We start from the raw sequence: 23,186 nt of genomic DNA, 5'->3' as shown, positions 1-23,186 counted from the left end.
GCAGGAGTTTGGAATTGGACAACGTTGGTTCTTTCTCTTTTTATTACATTTTAAATTTGTTTGGTTTTAGTTTTAATACATTTTGACAGTTTGTCACATTCTCTGCAAGTGGAAACTACATACACATATACATACACAGACATATACACATACATAAGGTGTTACTTGGGAAGATCTTTCAGTCAAAGCAAATGAAAGATAAAAGCCTTCCATTTAACTGTCTTATAAAATTTATCTACTTTTTGGTTTTTTTATTCTTTTAAGATTGATTTAGTTATTTGAAAGAGAGTGAGAGAGAATCTTTTATCCATTTGTTCACTCCCCACATGGCTGCAGTGACTAGAGCTGGGTCAAACACAAGCCAGAAGCCAGGAACTCCTTCTGAGTTTCCCATGTGAGTGGTAGGGACCCAAGTACTTGGGTCATCTGCCACTGCTTTTTCTAGGCTGTTAGCAGGGAGTTGGATCAGAAGTGGAGTGCCTGGGATGCCAGTACTGCAGATGGCAACTCAACCTGCTGTGCCAAAATTCTGGTGCCAGGAATTCTTTTTTGTTTGATTTTAAGATTTATTTATTTCTGTTTTAAACACAGAGTTACAGAGAGGCAGGGAGAGATGGACAGAGACAGAGTTCTGCCATCCACTGGTTTACTCCCTAAATGGTTGCAACGACTAGAGCTAGGCCAGTCCAAAAACAGAAGCCTCTAGCTTCTTCCAGATCTCCATGTGAGTGCAGGGACCCAAACACTTGGCTTTCCTCCACTTCTTTCCTAGGCACATCAGTAGGGAACTGGATTAGAAGTGGAGCAACTGGAACTTGAACCAGAGCCTGTATAGGATACCTTCAGATTTCTCCTTATCTCTCTTTCTTGCTCCCTCCCTCCTTCTCGTTTTCTTTCTCTCTCCCTCCCTCCCTCCCTCCCTCCCTCCACGTATAACTCTTAACTTGCAAATACACAAATAGGGGCCCACTGTGGTGGCCTAGTGGCTAAGGGTTCTCGCCTTGAATGCACCGGGATCCCATATGGGTGCTGGTTCTAATCCCAGCAGCCCCGCTTCCCATCCAGCTCCCTGCTTGTGACTGGGAAAGCAGTCGAGGATGGCCCAAGGCCTTGGCACCCTGCACCTGCGTGGGAGACCTGGAGGAAGTTCCTGGCTCTCGGCTTCGGATCGGAGCAGCACCGGCCATTGCGATCACTTGGGGAGTGAATCATCGGATGGAAGATCTTTCTCTCTGTCTCTTCTCCTCTCTGTGTATCTGACTTTCCAATAAAAAATAAATCTTTTTAAAAAACCCTTTAACAAATACACAAATAGACCTTAAAAAAAAAAAATCCCAACCTGCAACCCAAGATTATAATATCCCCCTACAGTATAATACCCAGAATTCCATGGGTTCTGATGTGATCTATTCATTATTACCATGGTCTTTACAGAGTAGGTTAAATACACTACAGATTTCTTTCTTCTTCTTTTTAAAAAAAGATTATTTATTTGTGTGACAGAGATCTTTCAGTTCATTTCCCAAATAGACTGATCTGAGCCAGGCCCAAACCAGGAGCCCAGAACTCTCTCTGAGGCTGGAATTCAGCCTGAGTCTGCTGTGTGAATGGCTGGGACCCAGGGAGTTGGGCTGTCACCTGTTGCCTGCCCAGATGTGCCAACAGGAGGCTGGATGCGAAGTGGAGTAACTGACTTGAAGCAGCAACACTCTGTGAGCGGACGTGGACGTCCCAGCTGTGCCTCAACCTGCCGCCCTACATGCCTGCCCTGCCACAGATTTCAGACTCTCCTTTACTAGGCGAAATAACCTTAGAAGTCTTGGCCTTTCTGGGAGTACTTTTGCTGGAAAACCAATGACGGTTTCGCTTACTGCTTTTCTGTATTCGAGACCATGCTGAAGTCTGTCCTTCACATTAGAACAAGAATATTTTGAGATAGTGATGCTGTTTAGTCACCAGATCTCTGTACTGTAACCATATGGTATTTTGTGTTTTTAGAATTCTTTCATTTTTTTGAAGTCCAGTTAAGGAATTGGTGTTATGTCACTGCATGTTAAGCCTCCATATGGAAAACCCAGTCCGGTATCCAGGTTGTCAGTTCAAGTCCCCGCTCCCCCAATATTACTGTAGCCTCCTGCTGATGCATCCTGGCCAGGGTGGAGGTCGACTCGAGTGTTTAGGCCTCAGTCGCTCACTTGGGACACCTGGATGGAGTTCCGGGTGCCTTGCTTTGGCCTGGACCAGCCCTCGCTATTGTAGGCTTTGGGGAGTAAACCAGTGGGTAGAAGATCTGTCTCTTACCCTGGCTCCCATCTCTGTCCCCATCTCTCCCTCACAAATGAAACTATACTATGTAAGTAATGAATAAAAAAAAAATGAAACTATACTGATTCTAGCAAAACTCAGGTAATGTGTGAACTCTATTTTACATCGTATCCCTAAGCATTGTGTTTTAGAAAGACACAAAATTGCATGTCATTGTTGCTTGTTTCTCAGAACTTGTGTTCTTTCTCCAGGACAACAAAGTGAATGGGGTAACTTGCTGTACCCGGATGCTGGGCTGCACATACCTCTACCCTTGGATCCTCCCCAAGCCCCACGTTTCTTCTACTCCTCTCACCATTCAAGATGAGTTGCTGATTCTGGGAAACAAAGCCTTGTGGGAACACCTGTCATACACAGAAGCTGTCAACGCGGTGCGTCATGTGCAAGACCCACTAGCAGCGGCCAAGAAGCTGTGCACGTTAGCACAGAGCTATGGGTGCCAGGACAATGTGGGGGCAATGGTGGTTTATCTGAACATTGGTGAGGAAGGCTGCACTTGCGAGATGAATGGACTCACGCTCCCAGGTCCTGCGGGATTTGCTTCCAGCAGCACCGTTAAGGACGGCCCCAAGCCAACCACCCCTTCGTCCAGTAGTGGCATCGCCTCAGAGTTCAGCAGTGAGACGTCCACCTCAGAGGTGAGCAGTGAGGTAGGCTCCACTGCTTCTGATGAGCATAACACTGTGGGCCTGGACGCTGGCTTGCTTCCCAGGCCAGAGAGGCGCTGCAGCCTCCATCCGGCAGCCCCCTCTGGCGTGTTCCAGCGGCAGCCTTCCTGTGCCACTTTCTCCAGTAATCATTCTGACAACGGCCTAGACAGTGATGATGACCAGCCCGTCGAAGGGGTCATAACAAATGGCAGCAAGCTGGAAGTGGAAGTGGATATTCACTGCTGCAGAGGGAGAGACCTTGAGAACGCCCCTACTCTCCGAGACAACTCTCCCACTCCCTGTCCCGAGGAACCTGCTAGAAGCTTGTGTTTTGGAATCCGCAGACAGAACAGTGTGAACAGTGGAATCCTCCTCCCAATGAGCAAGGACAAGATGGAGTTACAAAAGTCCCCCTCCACTTCCTGTCTCTATGGAAAGAAACTCTCCAATGGTTCCATTGTGCCCCTAGAAGACAGCCTGAACCTCATTGAGGTTGCCACAGAAGTACCCAAGAGGAAAACTGGCTATTTTGCTGCTCCGACTCAGCTGGAGCCAGAAGATCAACTTGTTGTACCTCGTGACCTGGAGGAAGAAGTGAAGGAGCAGATGAAACAACATCAGGAGGGCAGACCCGAGCCCGAGCCCAGCGAGGAGGATCGGACTGAGCCCCCAGAGGAGTTTGACACTGCGCTGTGATGCGATGCTGCCCCTGGAGTGGGCAGGTGTGGGAGGAGGCTTGCGGGGTTGGGGTAGGGACCCTGCCAGAGGCATTTGGCCTCTGTGTTGCTAAACCATAGACATGTGAGGTAGAACTCAGAGCCAAAGGTGAGTACTGTCAGGGTCTGGCCCCAGACAAGCCAGTTGTCGCCTTCAGTGTTGAGTTTCTGTTTCTGCCTGTGATGGAATTCCCAGGGTTGCCAGGCAGAGGGTGATGTTGCCCTGTGTCAGTCCTGCCACCTGCCATTAACCCTTTCTCGCCTAAGAAGGATTTTTGAGGACTCGCCTGTCTGGGCAGGGAAGGGGTATTTCTGTGGAGGAAGTAACTGAAGATTGATTCCCTTTACTGATTGCTGCTGATGGATCTCTGCCCAGAGAAAATCACCTCATCTCACAGACTAGCAGGGGTGTGATGTGACTCGTCACATGGCTTTTCATTCTTCTCTACGAGAATACAGCCTATCAAAATGATGTTTATTGGAAATGTAGAACCAATCAAACAGATAATTTATGTATGTAGTGTAATGAGAGCACTTTTCATTGTGAACTTTTATTTTTGAATCTGCATTCGAGCCAATCTTTGAGGCAGCCCGGCGCCTCTGTCCAAAGGCAGAGAGATCCCGGGTGTTAGAGCCTTCTTTGAGGGTACTAGGAAGGGGCTTAGGGAATTGACTTAACTCTTGGATGTTAGACTGTGTGTTCACACGTGAGGAACTTGAGGTCGTAGCAACTTTGGGGGATAAAGATAGGGAAGGAGTGAGCACAAAGAATGCTTTCCCCCCAATCAGGAAAAGACAAATGTGACACCTGCCAGGAGTCTCCCAGATCACAGGGAGGCACTTGGGGGTTGACTTCCTCCCCTGACACGCGCAAGAGTTGGCAGAAGGCCCCCTTGCGGACAGGGTGGAGGCTGACACTGCTGACGTCAAGGTCACCTTGAATTACAGCAAATTGACTGATGCAGACGGAGGCCAGATGAGCACAGACCAGTGGATGCATCAAGTTAGACTTGTTCCCAATGTCACTGTAAAGCAGATGGGGGGCGGTTTCCGGAATGTTGGAAATGAACCAAGAGCTTACGTGTAATGTTATACAGCGCACTCTCCCAACAACTGCTTATTCACCTTATGTGGTTCCAGGGTACCAGGCTCAATGCCAGGATATTGCACATTCCATGTAACCCTAGCAAAGCCTAGTTCCTTCTCTATTTTTGCCACTTTTTCCCTTAGAAGATTTGCTTAAGAAAATTAATTAGTATTTATTTGCATTGCTTGATCTTACCCATTGGGAAATGTGCTTTGAATTTTTAAATATTCACAATTAAGAAAATAGAGTGGAACCCTTTTTGTATCTGTTTCATCAGAAACAAAATGTTAAAGATAGAGCTGAATTATATTCATTTTGTTTGGGGGAAGTGTCTGTCAAGGGCAGTGGTCAAGAAACCAAGTGACCCATCCACAAACATCATGCGTCTTCTCGTGCCGAAGCTCTGCGCCTCTCAGCGTGCGGCAGTGGGATGCTCCGGGGGTGCTGCCCCGCCGCCGCAGACTAACATTAGACCTCGCGAGACTCCGATCTGGAGTTCCCAAACTGTCAGGCACACTTGACTAGCCTGTGTCAAAACTACTGGTCAGCTACTGAAAATATTTAGAACTCAGGTCTTTGCTTTGAAATACGGAACAGAGTGGCTCATACAAAGATTAGGTGCTGTTAGAAATGGGAATAGTAGTGTGTTGCCACCTTATTTTTATATGGGAGAATGGGGGGAAAATGGGGGAAAATGAAAAAAAAATTTAAAAAAGAAAGAAAATGAAGGAAAAACCCTGATGGTGATGGGTGAGACATCTTCCTCCACAGATAGCACAACCTGTGGATTGTAGAATAGTGAGATTGTCTAAAAGTGGAAATTATTTTGGGAACATACCACATTAATAATATAGTCTTATAAAAAAATTTATCCATTACCTGTGAATCCTTTTGTTGTCTTCTGTTTTCCACCCTACTCATTGGCACCACTTCAAAAGCCAGGCCCCAAATCACCTTGACAAAAGGAAATTCATTAACTTTTTAGATAGCAGAATTCTAACATTCCCGGTGTTTTTGGTGTGGTAGAGTGATTTTTAGGAATCAGTAGGTTGTGCTAAAATCCTTTAAGATAGGCCATACCAAATTGGTTATGTTTTGCAATCTCCTTTAATTCATAACTTTCTACAGTTGCTCTGTATTAAAAGGTTAAAAAGGCCGTAGTCCATTACCAAAATCTCTGATTTAAAACACGCTTGTGACCTAGGACCGAGGGGGTGCTCTCCGAGTAGGCTGCGTTGGTGAGAGGCAGTCATCCGTCCCAGGTGAATGGAACCACTTCTTAGGACTCCATCCCAGGGGCTGGGTCCCCCATGTGGGCCACGGAGGGCCTCTGCGGGATACTCAGGGTTCTGTGTGTACCTCCCATTTCACAGGGGAGTTTTAGCAAATGCCTGAAAGAACAGTCCTGATCATGGGAGCAGTGAGCAGTACCGTGGAAGAAAGAAAACTGCTCGTCTTGGCAGCCTTGAGATTTATTTTGGATTGGGAATCTATTTGGAAATGTGAATGTGGGTATGGCAGAACTACAGTGTTACTACAAAGTCAAGGCATTGAATTCCACTGCTGATACAAGGGAGGGTTTTAATACACCGCTGCCAAGAGTGTGCGTGTGTGCAATAAGTTGGTAGACTCATGTTCTTAATGTATGTAAGAGCCAACGCGAGCAGCTGGTAACACTGGGTGCTATTACAACTGCCTGCACTGCGTGCTGTTTTCCAGGAGATGGAGCCAGTTAGGTTTGGCCGATTCACCGAATATCAAACACTGTTCTTCTTCCCACCTCGACCTTCCGTGCGAGCAGGTACTGGGAAGCCACAGGCTTCCCTTTCTCTCTTCAGTAATTATCAATGAAGAGATCTCCTTAAGGGAGCATTTGGCTGTTATCGAGAAAAGAATTAGTCTCCAAGCCATTTGGTGATGCCTGGCAGCATCACTGTAGAACTATCTTGTGTCACTTTTTACTTCCCTCTGGGTGGAGCCTTCTGGACTCCCCAGTCATGGCAACAAGTTAATCTTTTCTCTGCAGTCGGTGACTTTGCCCCCTTACTCGGGTAAGTACTTCCTTGGTGGAGAAAAGCAGCTACGGTGAACCCTGCGCCATTTCCCTCGTTTGGTGATCGACCACACACGAGCTCCTCGCCGTCTTAATCCCACTCACTCCTCCCGACGCTGTAGGGTTTTCTGTCACTGTTGCCAATGGATGTCATCTGGACAGTGCGCTCATATCCTATGGTTTTGTGCAATCATTGTTGTATTGTAGTCCTAAGACTCATTATTATAGTGTATTTTTGATATTTTTGAAATGTGTTAAATTTTTTAATTCAATAATACGAGCCAGAGCATGTTGCAGCAAATCTATTGTTTGTAAAAAATAACAATAACAATAATAAATAAAATAAAATGGAGTATCTTTTCATGGCTTTGTTTTAAAATGAAATGCCTGTTATTTAATAAATCTTCCTAACTCAGGTGAAATTAAGTCCTTAATGCAAAGCACCTTTAGGACTTTTCTGGTTTTCTTTACATCAGGGGAAGGTAATCATGAACAAACACACGAAGTTGTACCCATGATGCTGTTCAGAGCTGTAAGCCAATAAGTGGGGGTGGGGAACAACTGGGTTAACCCCACAGTCATTTAGCTGGTCCCCGCCAAGGCCACTGCAGGCAGGTCTCAAAATTCAGTACTTTAGAGCAGGCTCATTTTTTTCAGTTGATTACCATGGCTTGGTTTGTCAGTGAAGTCGTGAATATCCAAATAGCCCTTGTCATACAGATGTTTCTCCACCTCTGCAGGCATCGGTGTCCCTGACCAGGCGGCAGGAATGGAACTCTAAGCATGTTTTCTGCTTCTTGCGATATTCCAAGGTGCCTCAGGGCCCCAGTGTGCAGGGATCACCCGGAAGACATTCCAGTGCGTCAGTCAGCGGGCCTGAGTCCTGCCTGTGCTGCTCAGAAGTGTTGGGAGCTCAGGCAAGTTCCTTGGTCTCCGGCTGCTCTTCTCATTACGTAGACACAGCAGTGTCTGTCATCAGTTGTGTTTGCCATGGTGCCAAGTGCTGTTGCAGCTCAGTACTGGACTTGGCACACAGTACTCGATGAGATGTACACTGTCAGGCAGAAGCTCACCTCTTCATCTGTAAAAGGAGAGTGATGAATCAGCCCGCCTGCACCAGGGCTGAGTGGGGTAGGCTTACTGCAGCGTGCCGTGGGAGCGAGCTGTGCGCAGGGCCGTGAGTGGGGTAGGCTTACTGCAGCATGCTGTGGGCCCGCCTGTGCCAGAGCTGTGAGTGGGGTAGGCTTACTGCAGCGTGCCGTGGGAGCGAGCTGTGCAGCCAGCGGGGGAGTCGGTCCCAATGCCAAGGACTCCAGCTGCTGCACAGGAACACGACAGGGCAGTCGGTCAGAGGCCGAATTCCCTGTTTGTCAGGTTCCCCAACCCACTGTGGGAAAAGCTCAAGTGAGGGACATGTGTTTTTCTTTTTGTTTTGTTCTGTTTTTCATTTTAGGGACATGTCTCAAGGGATAAAGGCCAGGTGAGAACAGTGTGTGCATGGAAGTGTAACGTCACTTGGCGAGGGGCTGGAAAGCGGTTTGATTTTTGCTCTTCAACTCCAGAGGTGAGAATGGCAGGGAAGCACCCTTTAACAGACTTATTTTAACCTAGCATGTTAATGTCCAGTTGAGTCTTTTTCCTCTAACTTTTGCTTTTTAATAAAAGTATAATTTAGATCTTTCCCATTTTTAAAAAAATATTTATTTTTTAAAATTTTTATTGGAAAGTCAGATATACAGAGAGGAAGATCTTCTGTCCACTGATTCACTCCCCAAGTGGCCACAATGGCTAGAGCTGCACTGACCCGAAGCCGGGAACCAGGAGCCTCTTCCAGGTCTCCCCACGCTGGTGCAGGGTCCCAGGGCTTTGGGCCGTCCTCGACTGCTTTCCCAGGCCACAAGCAGGGAGCTGGATGGGAAGTAGGGCGCAGGGATTAGAACCGGTGCCCACATGGGATCCTGGAGGTGCAAGGCGAGGACTTTAACCACTAGGCTACTGCACTGGGCCCTGATCTTTCCCATTTCTATATGAGATTTGGTTTTGGTCCTTAATTGGATGGATTCCATTCGAAACTAACTATTGGACAGCTTGGAGGAAGAGTAGTCCATCCCAGTTGGTATTTCTGGTTTCTGTGGCATAGAGTAATAATCATTTGAGACTAGTAGTATAAAGACAGGACTAGAACACTTGAGGTTAAAATTCCTAAAAACTCAATGCAAGGGATTGGTTCTGTTCCAAATTCAGTGGAGGGAATGAGAGAGTCCCAGATCTGTGAAGAAGGCCTGCTTAACGGGGCCCCTTCAGGCAGCACAGAAATGAGGCAGCCTCCTGTAACCCTTCCAGAGCCAAGCGGCTGATTTAACTATCTTAATCAGTTGAACAAGGCATCTAAGAAGTTCACAAATTTCCTCAAGACTTGCAAGGCTCCTGTTTAAAAAAAAAAAAAACTTAGAAATTACTTTAAAACATTTCCTCCGGCCCGAGGCTGGCACGCGAGGCCATCTTCAGGTAGCAGGAATCTTGGTGGAAGGCAGGCAGGCTGCTGACGGCCCGAGGGTGATGGCACAACACAATGGCACCTCCTCCCTCCGCAGGTACTCGGCTAGGCTTCCGCAGCCTTAAAACCATTGCCAGGGGATTAAAGGCTGGCATTTTTAAAGGCTGGCAAGTTGATAAACGGAATTATTGTTTGGTTTGGGTGCACAAAATTTTGTAAACGTGTGTACAAAACATGCCTTAACACGCCCTTTCTATTGATTTCTTGAAGACCCTTTGCATGCATGGGGTTAAAACTTTTTGGCACTAAGGCAAACTCACCCTCTTCCACGAGCTTTCTTTGAAGGCCTTGGCGCCAGGATTCGGAGGATAGTTCTACAGTTAACACTGGGCCCGCCAGGCCCTGCAGTGCTGTTTGCATCTTTTAGAATTTTTAGAACTTCCAGGCCAGAGGGAGCTGTTGCCCTGCTTGCCTTCTCCTGCACTCAGTGAGCCCTCCCTAGGGCACTCCCCAGACTCATGACCTTGGTCTTGGCAGTAAATGGACACGGCATGTTCAAGCTCTAGCCCAGTCCGCCAACCAGGACCTTGTTATCTCCTTGGACAAGAGAAGGATGAGACGTTGAACTTTGCACTATGTACCAACAGCAGCAATCCTAGAATCAAACCTGTGAAAACCCACAGGCTTAACAGGACCTGTCTATGGCAGAGAAACAAGGGTAGTGAGGTTGACATTTCGGTTCCAGAGGAGTCCTCAGAGAGTCCCGGACCACAGGTACTCCGGGGCATCGGCGTGGCACCTCTGCTGTCCTTGCCTGTCCCGGTAACGCCTCTGCTCGCGGTAGCTCCGCAGGGCCAGCACCACGCTGACGCCGTACATGATGACCAGAAGACAGGCAAAGGTGGCTGCTGCTCCATCAGTGCCTGCTAGCTGGCAGTTCATCCAGGTGAGACCCTTACGGGCATACAGCCTCTCTCTTTGCTTGCAAGTGTCCGTGGAGTTGATCTGCAAGGCAGCGTGCAGGTAAATGCCGATGCCCACGCAGTAGCCCACGGCTGCGAGGACGCAGAATGCGGCCTCCAGAAGCAGCCACCTCCTAGGCAGTTTCATGAGGCTCTTGGCTCCTCGGAGCAAAACGCCCATGGTGAGGACACCCAGCCCCAGAGAGACAGCCACGCCGCCGTAGATCAGGGGTGCCCGGAGGACCGTGTACTGCTGGTCCAGCTGCCGCACCTGCTCCAGCTCTGTGCCCTCAAATGGTGAGTAATAGTTGCTCCCGAAGCCGCCTCCTGTGGTGAAGCTGGCACTGAATCCGGCCAGGACGAAGTAGGAGGCCACGATGCACATGAGGACCATTGCGTTCAGTATCACCTCCACTATGTGCACCACACCTACAGGGGAGAGACAGGCGGGGCGGTTAGCATCCGCATGATGCGTTTGGGCTTTCTGACTAGTGTTTTGATTCTAATAGACAAGTAGATCTGGAAAATCAAAATGCTTCTTAGAAAAAAAATTTTTTTTTTGGCACTTTCTCAGGAACATTCAATGCACATGTGATCCTGCAGTGGTACTCTCGGGCACTGGCTCTGAACAAACTTCTGTCCACACAAAAAACGTGTGCTGGACTGCTCATGGGAGGCTCATTTCAAAGAGCCCTGAGTTAGATGCCCTGCACTGGGTGAAGGCTGCCCACTGGCACCCACACTGCAGAGCCCTCCACTCAGCAACAGGAAGGAATGAGCTCTGGCACAGTCAATGACTGCAGGGGTCCCTGGGGAACTGTGAGGAGTGCAGCAAGCCCAGGACCGGAGGGGACAATGATTCTGTAGTCTCAGAAGGACAGAATTACAGAGCACCCCTAGCTGACCTGGGGAAGGGCACGGGTGTGATTTGAGAGGGGGTGGCGCCTGGCTCTGATGGTGCTGTTGGAAGTGACCCGGCTCCATGCTTGCAACAGTCACACAGGACTGCACACGAGTGCACATGGAGCTGGCGAGCCCTACACCGGCTCTGGGGGCGTTCACTCCCCGACCTGCAGTGTGCCGCTGTGGTGGGAGACAGCGGGTGAAGGGCGGGTGGGATCTCTCTGCTGTTTCTATGACTTCTTGTGAATCTGTCAAAAATCAAGGTTTTAAAAACCACAATGATGTAAAGGATCAGCTGGGAAATCTCACGTACCTAAATACTTACATTAGTTTCTCATAAAACTTTCTAGTGTTCCTTGGTTGCAAATTAAAGCACACTCAAATGTGTAATTTATCCCCCTGCCTCTGCTTGTTCACAAATGTAAGCACTTCACTGCTTACTATGTGTTTATTTGCTTCTTATTTGAAAGGCAGAGAGAATTTTCCATCTGCTGATTCCCTCCTTCAGTGCTTGCAACAACAGAGCAGGGCCATGTCAGAGGCCGGAGGCAGGTGAGTACAGGTGTCAAAGCACCTGACCATCACCTGTTGCCTCCTAAGGTGTGCGTCCGCGGGAAGCAGGATCGGAACTGGAGATGCTGGGGCTTGGACTAGGTACTGAAATATGAGGTGCCACTGTTCCAGGCAGTGATTTACCAGCTGTGCCAAACTGTGCACCCTGACCGCCTTTTAAATCTTATTCCCATGTTACCTAGGAGGCAGAAAAACAGAGACGTTTTCTGAGTGCTCCCTATAGAACGAGCACATTGGTGACATGGCCTGCAGCACCAGTATGGGGATTCAATGGTGTGTCCAAGCAGGATTCTGCCATGGATGCCTGGCTTGTCCACTGGGGAGGCAGGGGGAGCCAGGCTGGTCCCCTGTTACTGTGAGGGGTTTGGAGATGGGAGCCCAGAAAAAAGCAAAGGAACCCACGCTGGGGAACACCAGGTTGCGGTCACTGCCTGGTCATCTTACCCATGTCCTTGCTTCTCTGCATCTTGGGGCTTGATCTGATGCCTGAAGGAGATGCCTGCCAGGTTATGGTGAGGCTCTCTGGTGGTGGGTGCCACAGACACTGCTGTCGCCCAGAGGGCACTCAGATGGGCAGCTGCCAGGTTTGCTGATCCCAACTCCATGGTACCCATGCAAATTCCTGCAGGCCCCAAGATGTCCACGAAACCCTGCCGTCAAGGGCTCAGCATGGACAGCCCACACTGCCCACTCTTCCCCTGGGCACCATGAGCTCCAGGCCACCCCTTCCTACAGCAGGGCAAGAGCATTGACCCAGATGCCATGCTGCTGCTAGCCGCAGCCCTGGCACCTCTGCAGGCTGTCACTGTCCCATCTTCTGAGGGAAGACAGTAACATGGTTATTGTAGGACATAGGACACCCAACCACCTTCCTTCTGGGTCAGATTCAGCAAAACAGCCACATCACAACCCATGCAGCACGTGTCTGCTGAGTGAAAACCAACAGACCCAGGCCATAGCAATCAACCACCCACCCACTAATTGCAGCCATTGGGAGGAGTGACCCTCATCTGCCAGGTCTATTGGCACTGGGACAGTGGTCCTGGTTCAGCAGAATACCAAACAGGTCAGTGCTGAAACACACACACACATTAGGGTCAGAAAAGACTTGCTGTGGCCTGTCTCAGGTGGGGCAGGGCACAGTCTCTGGAAAGACAGTAGAGGCCCAGGAGAGGGACCCGGACCCTGAAACAGACCGGGAGCTTTACTCCACGCAGCCTCCTTCTGGGCCAGGTGGTCTCGGCGCTTTCTCATCTAATGCTCGAGACACCTGCCTCTACACTGGCTCTACACAAGCGGAGTCGACCAAGCAGATTTCGTTTTTTTTTTATTTTTTAATTTTTTAAAAATAAATACATGTGTAATCAAGATACACAGAAGGTAAAAAAAATTCTAAAAAATCCCTTTCTCCCAGAAACAACAGTGTTACACTCTTAATACTTTCCTTTGTGTTCTTCAAGAAATTTTGTATCTACTTCAAGAAATACATATGTCCTGAATGTCCCTAAGATCCAAATGGCACTCATGTCTTTTTTTTAAGAATTATTTTTATTGGAAAGGCAGATTTATAGAGAGAAGAAGAGACAGATAGATCTTCCATCCACTGGTTCACTTCCCATGTAGCCACAATGGCTGGAGCTGAGCGGATAAGAAGCCAGGAGTTTCTTCTGGGTCTCCCATATGAGTACAGGGTGCCAAGGTTTTGAGCCATCCTCAACTGCTTTCCCAGGCCACAAGCAGGGAGCTGGACGGCAAGTGGAGCAGATGGTACATGATCTGGTGCCAATATGGTATCCTTGTGCATGCCAAAGTGAGGATTTAACCACTGAGCCATTGCGCTGGGTCCACCACTTGCGTGTTTAAAGCAATCAGCTGTCTGTACCACAGAGCGTAACAAGAACTTACAGTCAAGAGAATCATCATCACACGAGTCTTTCTCTGGGTGTTTCTCTTGGATTCCTATAAATCAAAGAAGGTATTCACCCGCACCAGGCACACATGACAAGGTTCTGTGCTCGTGACATATCGTGCAGTCAGAACCCAGGAAGCCTCTGACCAAGAGTAAGTTCTGGAAACGAGGACACGTGCTGGGTCCCAGATGTCGGCTTCCAGGCTTGGTGCAGCGGCACATTGATGAGGTACAAAATGCTCCTGGCAGGGTGAGGGGCTTCGGCTGGATTGCCTCTTCGCAACGCCCTCAGCCCGTGCCTGTCTCCAACTTAAACAGGACAGAAGTGGCCTCCAGGAGCGCCCGTGGGAGACCCAGAGAGCTGGCTGGGGAACGTTCTGGACTTTTCAGCTGGATGCAAACAGGCTAGGGTTGGATGCAACCTCATGTGTCTGTGGCTTGTCCAGAGCTTTGAAGAGAAGGTTCTTGAGATCCACTGGGTTACTGCGTTTACCTAACCTGGGATCACACCCGGCGGCAGCAGGAGCCTTTCCCCCGTGGGTCCCGGGCTCTATCTGTTCACAATATCAATCATGCTTCACTAATGGAAGATTCCAAAAACCAGGGTTGGTTCAGAGAATGCCCCTCCTTGCAACTAGGAGCTTCACGGCTGGTGTTCAAGTTAGCCTTTGGCTTTGCAAGCACCGGCAAGCGCCCCAGCTAAGTGTTCTTGCCAAGGACTTGAGTTTGGGGTCACTTCGATCACTTCATGTTTGGCAGAATGCTGGGAAAACCCTAAAGGTCAAGCATTTCCGTCGGCTTCTCCTTCAGTCTCCTGACTTTCTGGAATCCTCTAATGGCCAGGACAGCCCCCAGGGCAAAGACAGGGATGCCCAGGGCTGCAAAGACCCCGGCCCCTATGTCACCTCCATGGAAGGCACAGCCGAAGCCGCTGTACCCTTTGCTTTGGTACAGCGCTTCCCTCTCTCGACACACGGCAGAGCCATAGGCGGCCGAGAGGTGCTGGAAGTAGAAGTACAAGGCTGGGATGTAGGCCCCAGCGATGAGCGCGTCCAGCAAGCCTTCCACCAGCAGCCACGGTGGGCAGTGCCACGGCACCCGCAACACGCCCGCAACGAGCAGGAGGCAGGAGAAGCCCAGGAGGGCTCCACCATAGGCCATGGCTGTGGTGGCTGTGGGCAGCTTGAGCTGGTAGAACTGGATGTCCAGTTGCTGGGCTTTCTCGCCGTCTGCGCCGCTGAAACCACTGTAAGCCCCTCCATACTGGTAGTAGTAAATGCCCCCCAGGCTGGTGATGCCCGTGTAGCCCCCAGTGGACGTGTAAGACACAGAGCTGCAGGCCAGGATCAGCAAGTTCAGCAGAGCTTCCAGCATCTGGCAGCAGGCTGCAAAGACAGGGTGGGGGACCACGCTGAGAGTCGCTCCACGGCACACGCACACGCGGGCGCTTCCACGGCGAGGCCCACCTTCCCTGCGCCAGCAGCACCCAGTGCCGGCCCTCTATCCCAGGGTCCTCAGCCAAAGCCACACCCACAGAGGCAGGTGGCAGCAGGGCACCACACGTGACCAGCATGCTCTGGGCGGCAAAGCAGGACTCACTCAAGAGCAAGGCAGCCCGCCCCGGGCCGTGGACATGACGCTGATGGGAGGAAGGAGGCGAGTTCGCAGCCGGAAAGGCAGCCTTCACTGCAGGGCAAGAACATGCCACACACCCCCACCCTCCCCCAAAGCACTAAGAAAGCCATCTCCTCTTACTGGTGCTAACAGGAGAGTTCTCACAAGAGACTGCAAAGCTCCGGGGCCAGCACACTGTGATACAGCCAGTAAAGCCACCGCCTGAGGTGCCCAGGGAGTCCCAGCTGCTCCACTTCCTGTCCACCTCCCACTAAAGCACCTGAGAAGGCTGGCCAAGTCCTCGGGTTCCTGCGTCCTCGTGGGAGACCAGAAAGACGCTCCTGGCTCCTAGCTTTGGACTAGTCCAGCTGCATCCCTACATCTCACTTCCTTTCTCATTCAGCCTCTCAAACAATGTTACTAAGCTGAAGTGGAATCTGTCAGGTCCCTTAAAGACTGTTGTCTGGGCAGCAGTATTTTCCCGGGGCTAGTCTGTTTCAGGAGCCTGGGCTTCTCTATCTTGGGCAGTGGAAGCTGACTTCTCTTTAAAATTCACTTCACTGAGCCAGAACTTACAGAATGACTTCCAGTGAGCATACAGCTGGCTGAATTCTGACACACACGTCTGCCACGGCAACACCGTCCAGACACGGAGTACTTGAATTTCCCTACTAATGCTTCAGGTCAGTGGTTCACCTTCCTCCCGAGGAAACCAATGGTCTGCCACCTCTCATTAGAAACCAGTATTGTCCTTCCCGGAGTACCACAGAGGCAGGTGTGTGGCATAGCAGCTGAACTGCCACTTTAGAGGGCCACACTCTTTCTGGTAGCACCTGATTCAAGTCCTGGTTCCAACGCTTCCGGTCCCATCTTCCTGCTGAAATGTTCCCTGAGAGGCAGCGTGTGACAGCTCGAATGCTTAGGTCTTACCACCCACGTGGGAAACCTGGGTGGAGTTCCCAGCTCCTGGCTTAGCCTGACTCAGCCCAGGCTGTTGCCACCCTTTGGGGAGTAAACGAATCCATGGGAACTCTCTCTGAAACAGGAACTCAAGGGCCCGGTGGCGTGGCCTAGCGGCTAAAGTCCTCGCCTTGAACGCCCTGGGATCCCATGTGGGCGCTGGTTCTAATCCCGGCAGCTCCACTTCCCATCCAGCTCCCTGCTTGTAGACTGGGAAAGCAGTCGAGGATGGCCCAATGCATTGGGACCCTGCACCCGTGTGGGAGACCCGGAGGAGGTTCCTGGTTCCCGGCTTCGGATCGGCATGCACCGGCCGTTGCGGCTCACTTGGGGAGTGAATCATCGGACAGAAGATCTTCCTCTCTGTCTCTCCTCCTCTCTGTATATCTGACTTTGTAATAAACTGAATAAATCTTAAAAAAAAAAAAAGAAACAGGAACTCGGAAGCTACATCTCAAGGCTCTGCGTGAGCAACAGAAACTTCTGATTATAGAAATGACAACTGTCTTGAGAGAAAATTGTTTTTTTTTTTTTTTTAAGATTTACTTATTTTCATTGGAAAGTCAGATATACAGAGAGGAGAGACAGAAAGAAAGAGCTTCCATCCGCTGATTCATTCCCCAAGTGGCTGCAACAGCCGGAGCTGAGCTGATCCAAAGCCAGGAGCCAGGAGGTTCTTCTGGGTCTCCCATGTGGGTGCAGAGCCCCAAGGCTTTGAGCAACCCTCGACTGCTTTCCCAGGACACAAGTAGGGAGCTGGATGGGAAGCAGGGGTGCTGGGATATGACCTATTGCTCATATGGGATCCTGGAGTGTGCAAGGCAAGGACTTAAGGCACTAGGCTACTATGCTGGCCCCAACAAAATTAAGTTTTTAAAGCTGCTCTGCAGGTAAGCCTGGAGCTAGATGCCCTGCCTCTGATCTGAGTACTAAGGGTCTAAGGCAAGAGAGAAAGAACAAAAGGTGAGGAGAAGGTGCTCTGTGGGCTAATGGGAATGTTCCTTCCCACTGGGAACCAGTGACTCGCCACCTGTCTCTCAAAAAGGCACAACCTACAGGTGCCCAGGCTCCTGTGGCCTGACGTGTGCCTCAAACATCTGGGCTTGCTTTCCGTCTGCCCTCTCTCCTACCCTCCCTCCTTATCCCCTAAAGTTCTTAGCTCCTGGGAATTCTTGCTCATTCAAGAGAATTCAGGGTATATTTCTTTCCGTTGGTCTCCCACTATGTTCCACTGAACCTTCTGGAAGCAAAGCACAGCCACGCTTTGGGGGTTTCCCTAGGAAACCAGGGAAGGCTGCACCTGCCTCTCACTTCTGCAGGTGAGCTGTAGGGGACTGTGTCTCATCAATCAGGAAAGGCAGTCACACAGGGTGCACTCTGGCACAGCTCCAGGGGCCTGGGTGTGACCTCTGTGCAGGCACACTTTTCCCTGGGTCTGACAGCTGCTTCTCTGGGCCTCTGCATATCCAGGGTTATTACTTCCTGACCTCCAGGCTTGAGGCCACGTAGCTGGAAGTTATCAAAGCTAAATCAAGGCATACTTTGGTCAGAAGCTCCAAGCCCTGCCCTCCCATCTTGGTCAATCAATCACAGAAAGAAAAAAAAAAGTCTGTACACAGGAACCTGTTAGCCAACTTCTGGCTCATTCCTGTTATTGGTATCCTCAAGGAAAGCAAGGTTAAGCAAGTAAACCATGTGAGGACAGTGTCGATGTGATGAGTTTCCCTCTTTGAGCCTCAGGAGTTGCTAGGGGAACAACAGCCAGCCAGTACTCACTGCACTGCCCGGAAGGCCGACAGCCTTGGCAGCAAAAGTCCTCCTAATCCCACAATCATCTTGGCAATTACCATGCCAAGCTACACCTTTAGGGAGGAGTCACTTCTCTCCTTGTGATTTTTCTTCCTGAGGCTGGCACCTTTACTCTTCTCGCTCTTGTCCATCATCGACAGACAGCCCAGCCAGGGACACCTCTCTGCACCCCTGCCCCCCAGCCGGTCGCCTGAGTCACACAAGGACTTGCTCTGAACTAACCGGATCTTCCTCATTGCTGCCAGGCACCAGTGCCCAGACGACAGCCCTGGGAACCATGCTTGGGGTTCACATCTGCTCTTATTTCAGTGTCTTTCAGGCTGCAGCTGGGCTCCTTGGGTGTGAGTTTTAAGGTTCTGTTTTGAATGCCAACAGCACAGAGCATGTCAAGCACTTGGTGTGTCACAGGGTAGGTCTACCTTCTGGACAAATTGGCTTCCTCGTCTGTGGGAGCTGGTTCTTAATGCAGCCAGGATTTCTCAAGGAGCATCAGGGGCCCCAGGGTCTCTGGGGAGAATGCCAGGGTCCCCGCGGTGTGAGCAGCAACTTGGCTGCAGGAGACTCCCCCACCCCATTTGGCCCACCTTCCCCGAGCAGCCACCCTGGACAGCTGACAGCTCACAGGCAGGCAGCCCTCCCCCTAGCCGCTGCCCCCTCCCCACCCCCAACCCCTCTGTCTCTTCAGGCCCAGGGCTCCAAATTAGAAGCCCGTGAGCCAGCAGCATTTGTCCCTTTCTCATGAGGCTCTCACACTGGGCTAAAGATGGAAATTCCAGGGACTCCAAAGGGATGTGTGCGTGGTCCATAGCTCAACCCCACCCTGAGTGACAGTGACGGCTGCCAACTCTCTCCCAGCAGCTCACCTCTGCCCGTGCACAGGTATCTGCATTTGTGGCAGTCCAGGAGTCCTTCGGCCTCTGACTGGGCAAATTCCACCTCCTCCAGCCCAGGCCTGGGGTTCGAGGGCACATATCTCCCAGACGTGAATTCACTAGAAGCAAAAAACACACATGCCCATTATGATGTATGTCTGAGCCCCCAGTGTTAAACCGTGGGGGTTTAACAGGTGTGGGTCCCAGGAGTTGCCGCCCGAAAGCACCCAATAACCAGGTCAGAGGCTGCAATAGCAAGAGGAATTTTATTGACGTTCGCGGACGGGCCCCACTCCTATGACAGAGTGAGAGCCCCTATGTCCAGGGGTACAGACATTTTATACTGCGAGCTCAGCACAGCTGCTGGGTTTGGTACAAATTTTATGACCTTATTCTGGCGCCAGCTCAGGGCCCTCCAGCCTCATTTCCTCGGACTAAGGAATTTACTTATCAGGAGACAGAAACTTAGGCCTTCTTCCCATTGTCAGGCCCAGCATGGCCATTCCCCTACCTTTTATCTGATCTCGCCAAGCAGGATACAGAAGCAGAAAAAGCATTAACCCTTACTTTTCTCTTTCACCAGCGTGCTGTGGTATGAGGACATGGGGCTCCTTGCACAGGGCCCATGTGTCAGGCAATGTGCAGAACACAAGTACAGTTTGTTATATTATGGCAGACCCCATAGAAGCCTTCCAGAACATTCACACACTTGCTCCCCTGACAAGCCAGAACACCTGAACACAGCCTTGGAACCATTTTAATTATTTTTAAATTATTTTTCTAAATGTGTATATATATGTTTTTAATTTTTGAAAGCAGTGAGACTGAGCAGAGAGAGACTGAAACAGAAAGATAGGGACAGAGATCTTCTAGCCGCTGCTCACTCCCCGTAGGGTGGCCCCAGAGAAGGGCTGGGCCAGCCCAAGACCAGGAAGCAGCTGGGTCTCCTCCATGGATGGCTGGGACCCCAGACCCCGTGCAAGCACTCACTGCCCGAGAGCAAGCTGGGATGTGACGTGGAGCCAGGACTGGCCTTTCTGCCCCGGGGAGTTCGTCCAACTAGGCAGCTGTGAGCCGCTGCCTGCAGGAACCAAAGCTCTCAGCTCGGCACAGACCCAACCTCCGTGAAGTCACTTGCGAGGCTGGCCAGCCCAGGGCGTCACAGCCTGGTCAACTCTGCGAGGTCCACTACCCTCTGCAGAAGCTACTCCTCTGCCCGGAAGGCCTTCTGTGCCCTGTGCTCCTCGTCTGTCCCTTCCTGCACCTTTTCTCTAGTGGTTAGTTCCTCCAGGAAGTTCGCCTGATCCTCACCAGCTGTTCCATGGAAAAAGGAACGTACAGTACTGGGCTGCAGTGGGCCCAGTAGCCACGGCAGGGAGGCAGGGGAGAGGTCCTGTATCCCACGCCTCAAATAAATGCTAAGTGGAGGACAATACACAAATCACTCTTGGGTTCCCATCCACATCCCAGCTGTGGGTGGGTGGCTGCTGGTCCTTAAACCAACCCAGACCTAACCGCTCCCACTGGATGCCGCTAGCCAAACAGCAACCACAGTGCACCGTGGCTGCCGCCAGGGAGCCCTCAGCGGCCAGCTGCCCTGTGACCTGCTGCGGGCGCACCTTTTGTTCTGCCAGTTGGTTTTAGATAACGACCAGTAAACTCCAGAGACTAGCCTTCCAGCTGTGTTGACATACAACAGACAGGCTGGGCTCAGCCTCCCGATGCCCCAAGTCAGGAGCCAGGGGTATCAAAAGGCGTAAAGTGGCCATCACCCCAGGTCCTGTGTGTGTGTGTGTGTGTGTCAGTGTCTTCGTGGGAGGGGGCAGGGACAGGCCACAGTGCTAGGCACAGAATCTGCACATTCATTAGCGTCTGTGCAAGGTGAATGAATGTGAGATGGGGACTGGGTGGTGGGGGAAGGGCCCTGGAAGTAAATGATGTGGAGACCAGATGGCCTGCTGCCCAGGGTGCCCAGCTCACAAAATCCCAAGGACCACAGAGGTTCTCTGTGTTCTCCAAGGCCCGGAAGGCCCGGGTTTGTTCAGCCGGGAGGGTGCACACCTCCCTGCGGACATCGGAACAGGTGTGAGCCCTAAGGCACACTCAGCTTCTGGGAGGAGCGTGGGGGTCCGGCGCGGAGCGGTGGCTCAGGGCATGCGCAGTCACCCCGCGGGCCCGCCGTCCGCTCCCGGCTGACTCAGGGAACCCTCCACGGCCCCCAGGACGCGAGGAACTGCCGCTGTGAGCAGCGCCTCAGGTTCGCCTCGCCCCCTTTCTCCGCCTCCTCCCTCGTTCCCGGGACCCCCACAGCAGGCTGGCTAGTTTTTTGTGACCCTGGGGTCCCTCCTCGAGGTGAGGGGCTCCGCGCGGCCCTCCTCGCCCTCTGAGAGCGCACGGTGAGGCCGGGAGGTGGAGCTCACCTTTCCGGGGCGCGGCGCCCCAAGCCCTCCTTCCTGTGGGGAGGCGGCTCCGGGGTTTCCCAGGGCGCGGGCCAGGGGGGCGGGGCTGCGTCCCAGGATGGGCCCCGGGTTCCGTCGCGCTCCCGGCTCTGGCGAGGCTTGTCCCACTCCCTGTGTCCTCCAGCGCGATGGCCCGCGTCCCTGTGTCTGTCCGGACGGGACTCTCGGCCCCCTCGCCGGTCCCCGTCCCTCCGCACTTCCCCGTTTCGCTCGCGGCGCCGGTCCTCGGGTCTGTCCCGCGGTCGCTCGTGTGGCCGGTCTCGGTCCGAGCGGGGGCGCCGGTCCGGGTCCCGCTCTCGCGGTAGGGCCCGGGACACGCGAGTCCCCGACCTGCTTTCCATGGCCCGGTTCCGTGTCCAGACGCGGGAGCGACCCGAGGGCGACAGCCAAACCCAAGTTTCCCCGGCAGGTGGCCAAGCCCGGGAGGCGGGGCGGCGGGCAGCGCACCTGGGCGCACGCGCGCTGGGCCCTCGCAGCTCGCCCTAGGGCGCTCACCTGGGCGCGCGTGCCGCCAGGGGATACCCTGAGCGCGGCTTGGAGTCAGGTCCCCGAGTCTGTGCGCTGGCCGGACGGAAGGGGTGGTCGTGCTGGAAGCAGTTGCTCTCCCCCTGACCCGGCTGGTGACCCTGCCAGCTCCTAAAGTTCAAGGTACACGGCACTTTGGGTTTCCTTTGCTACCCACTCACAAGCTCGCGTGCACCTGTCCCCCACGCTCTCCTCCATCCACCCATCCTGCACCTCATCCCTACTCCTGACTTCTGCTGTCTGCTGCAGCTTAGTTGTACTTCGTGCGTTAGGAGATTCCTGGATTTGAAAAGCGTTTATTTTTAAATGGGGAAAATCACACAGAACATACTTTTTCGACGTCACCAAGGCAACGATATACATATATTTTAAAGATTTATTTATTTTTGTTTTATGCAAAGGCAGATATGCAGAGAGAAGGAGAGACAGAGAAAGAGCTTCCATCTGTGGTTCACTTCCCAAGTGGCTGCAACTGCTGGAGCTGAGCTGATCCGAAGCCAGGATCCAGGAGCTTCTAGGTCTCCCATGTGGGTGCAGGGTCCCAAAGCTTTGGGCCGTGGTCGACTGCTTTCCCAGGCCACAGCAGGGAGCTAGTTGAGAAGTGGAGCAGCTGGAATATGAACCAATGCCCATATGAGAGCCTGGGACATGCAAGCTGAGGATTTAGCTACTAGGCTACTGCACTGGGCTCATTACATATATATTATTATGTAATATTACAACACATTATGTAATATACGTTATATATGGCCGTACATTATATTATATGTAATTATATAATCTATATTAATATTGATATATGTTAATATATAACATTGCATTTATGATATATAGCATATATAACATTACATTTATTATATAACATACGGTATATAATATTACATTTATATTACATTTATATTACATTATATCACATATAATATATCATTAATGTTAATATGTAATATTAAATTATATATTCTATATAAAAGATTTATTTATTTTTATTGGAAAGACAGATGTGCAGAGAAGAGGAGAGACACACAGAGGATCTTGCATCCTCTGCAATGGCTAAGCTGATCTGAAGCTGGGACCTTCTTCTGGGTCTCCCATGAGTACAGAGTCCCAAGGCTTTGGGCCATGCTTTGCTGCTGTCCCAGGCCATAAGCAGGGAGCTGGATGGGAAGTGGAGCAGCCGGGACATGAACTGGCGCCCACAGGGGAAGTCAGCATTTACAGGCAGAGGATTAGCCAATTGAACCATTACCCCAGCTCCCCAAATAGTGATATTTA

General features: G+C 51.3%; 2 protein-coding genes across 5 annotated transcripts in view; one reads left to right on the top strand and one right to left on the bottom strand.

Annotated features, from left to right (window-relative positions):
* The window catches only part of PHLPP2 (PH domain and leucine rich repeat protein phosphatase 2), a 61,268-nt gene extending 56,606 nt beyond the window's left edge, over positions 1-4,662 (top strand). For all 3 annotated transcript variants that reach the window (XM_058674368.1, XM_058674367.1, XM_058674369.1), the window contains one exon: positions 2,517-4,662. In XM_058674368.1, coding sequence (XP_058530351.1) covers positions 2,517-3,671 — 1,155 coding nt within the window. In that variant the 3' untranslated portion in view covers positions 3,672-4,662. The remainder of the gene's footprint in view (positions 1-2,516) is intronic.
* A 5,373-nt stretch (positions 4,663-10,035) lies between these two features.
* MARVELD3 (MARVEL domain containing 3) lies at positions 10,036-21,835 on the bottom strand. 2 transcript variants are annotated; one of them, XM_004584006.2, is made up of 3 exons: positions 21,351-21,835; positions 18,922-19,049; positions 10,036-10,719 (listed from the first exon to the last, which is right to left on the bottom strand). In XM_004584006.2, exons 1-3 carry the CDS (start codon positions 21,728-21,730, stop codon positions 10,082-10,084), a joined length of 1,146 nt encoding a protein of 381 aa, XP_004584063.2. In that variant the 5' UTR covers positions 21,731-21,835; the 3' UTR covers positions 10,036-10,081. The 2 variants fall into 2 exon arrangements, with proteins under 2 accessions (XP_004584063.2, XP_058530230.1); XM_058674247.1 differs by lacking the exon at positions 10,036-10,719 and adding an exon at positions 14,201-15,060.
* Positions 21,836-23,186: the final 1,351 nt, after the last annotated feature.

The sequence above is a fragment of the Ochotona princeps genome, chromosome 16 (genome assembly GCF_030435755.1).
Source record: "Ochotona princeps isolate mOchPri1 chromosome 16, mOchPri1.hap1, whole genome shotgun sequence".
Taxonomy (NCBI): domain Eukaryota; kingdom Metazoa; phylum Chordata; class Mammalia; order Lagomorpha; family Ochotonidae; genus Ochotona; species Ochotona princeps.
The sequence above is the reverse complement of the archived record's forward strand: the minus strand, read 5'-3'. Positions and strand labels throughout refer to the sequence as shown.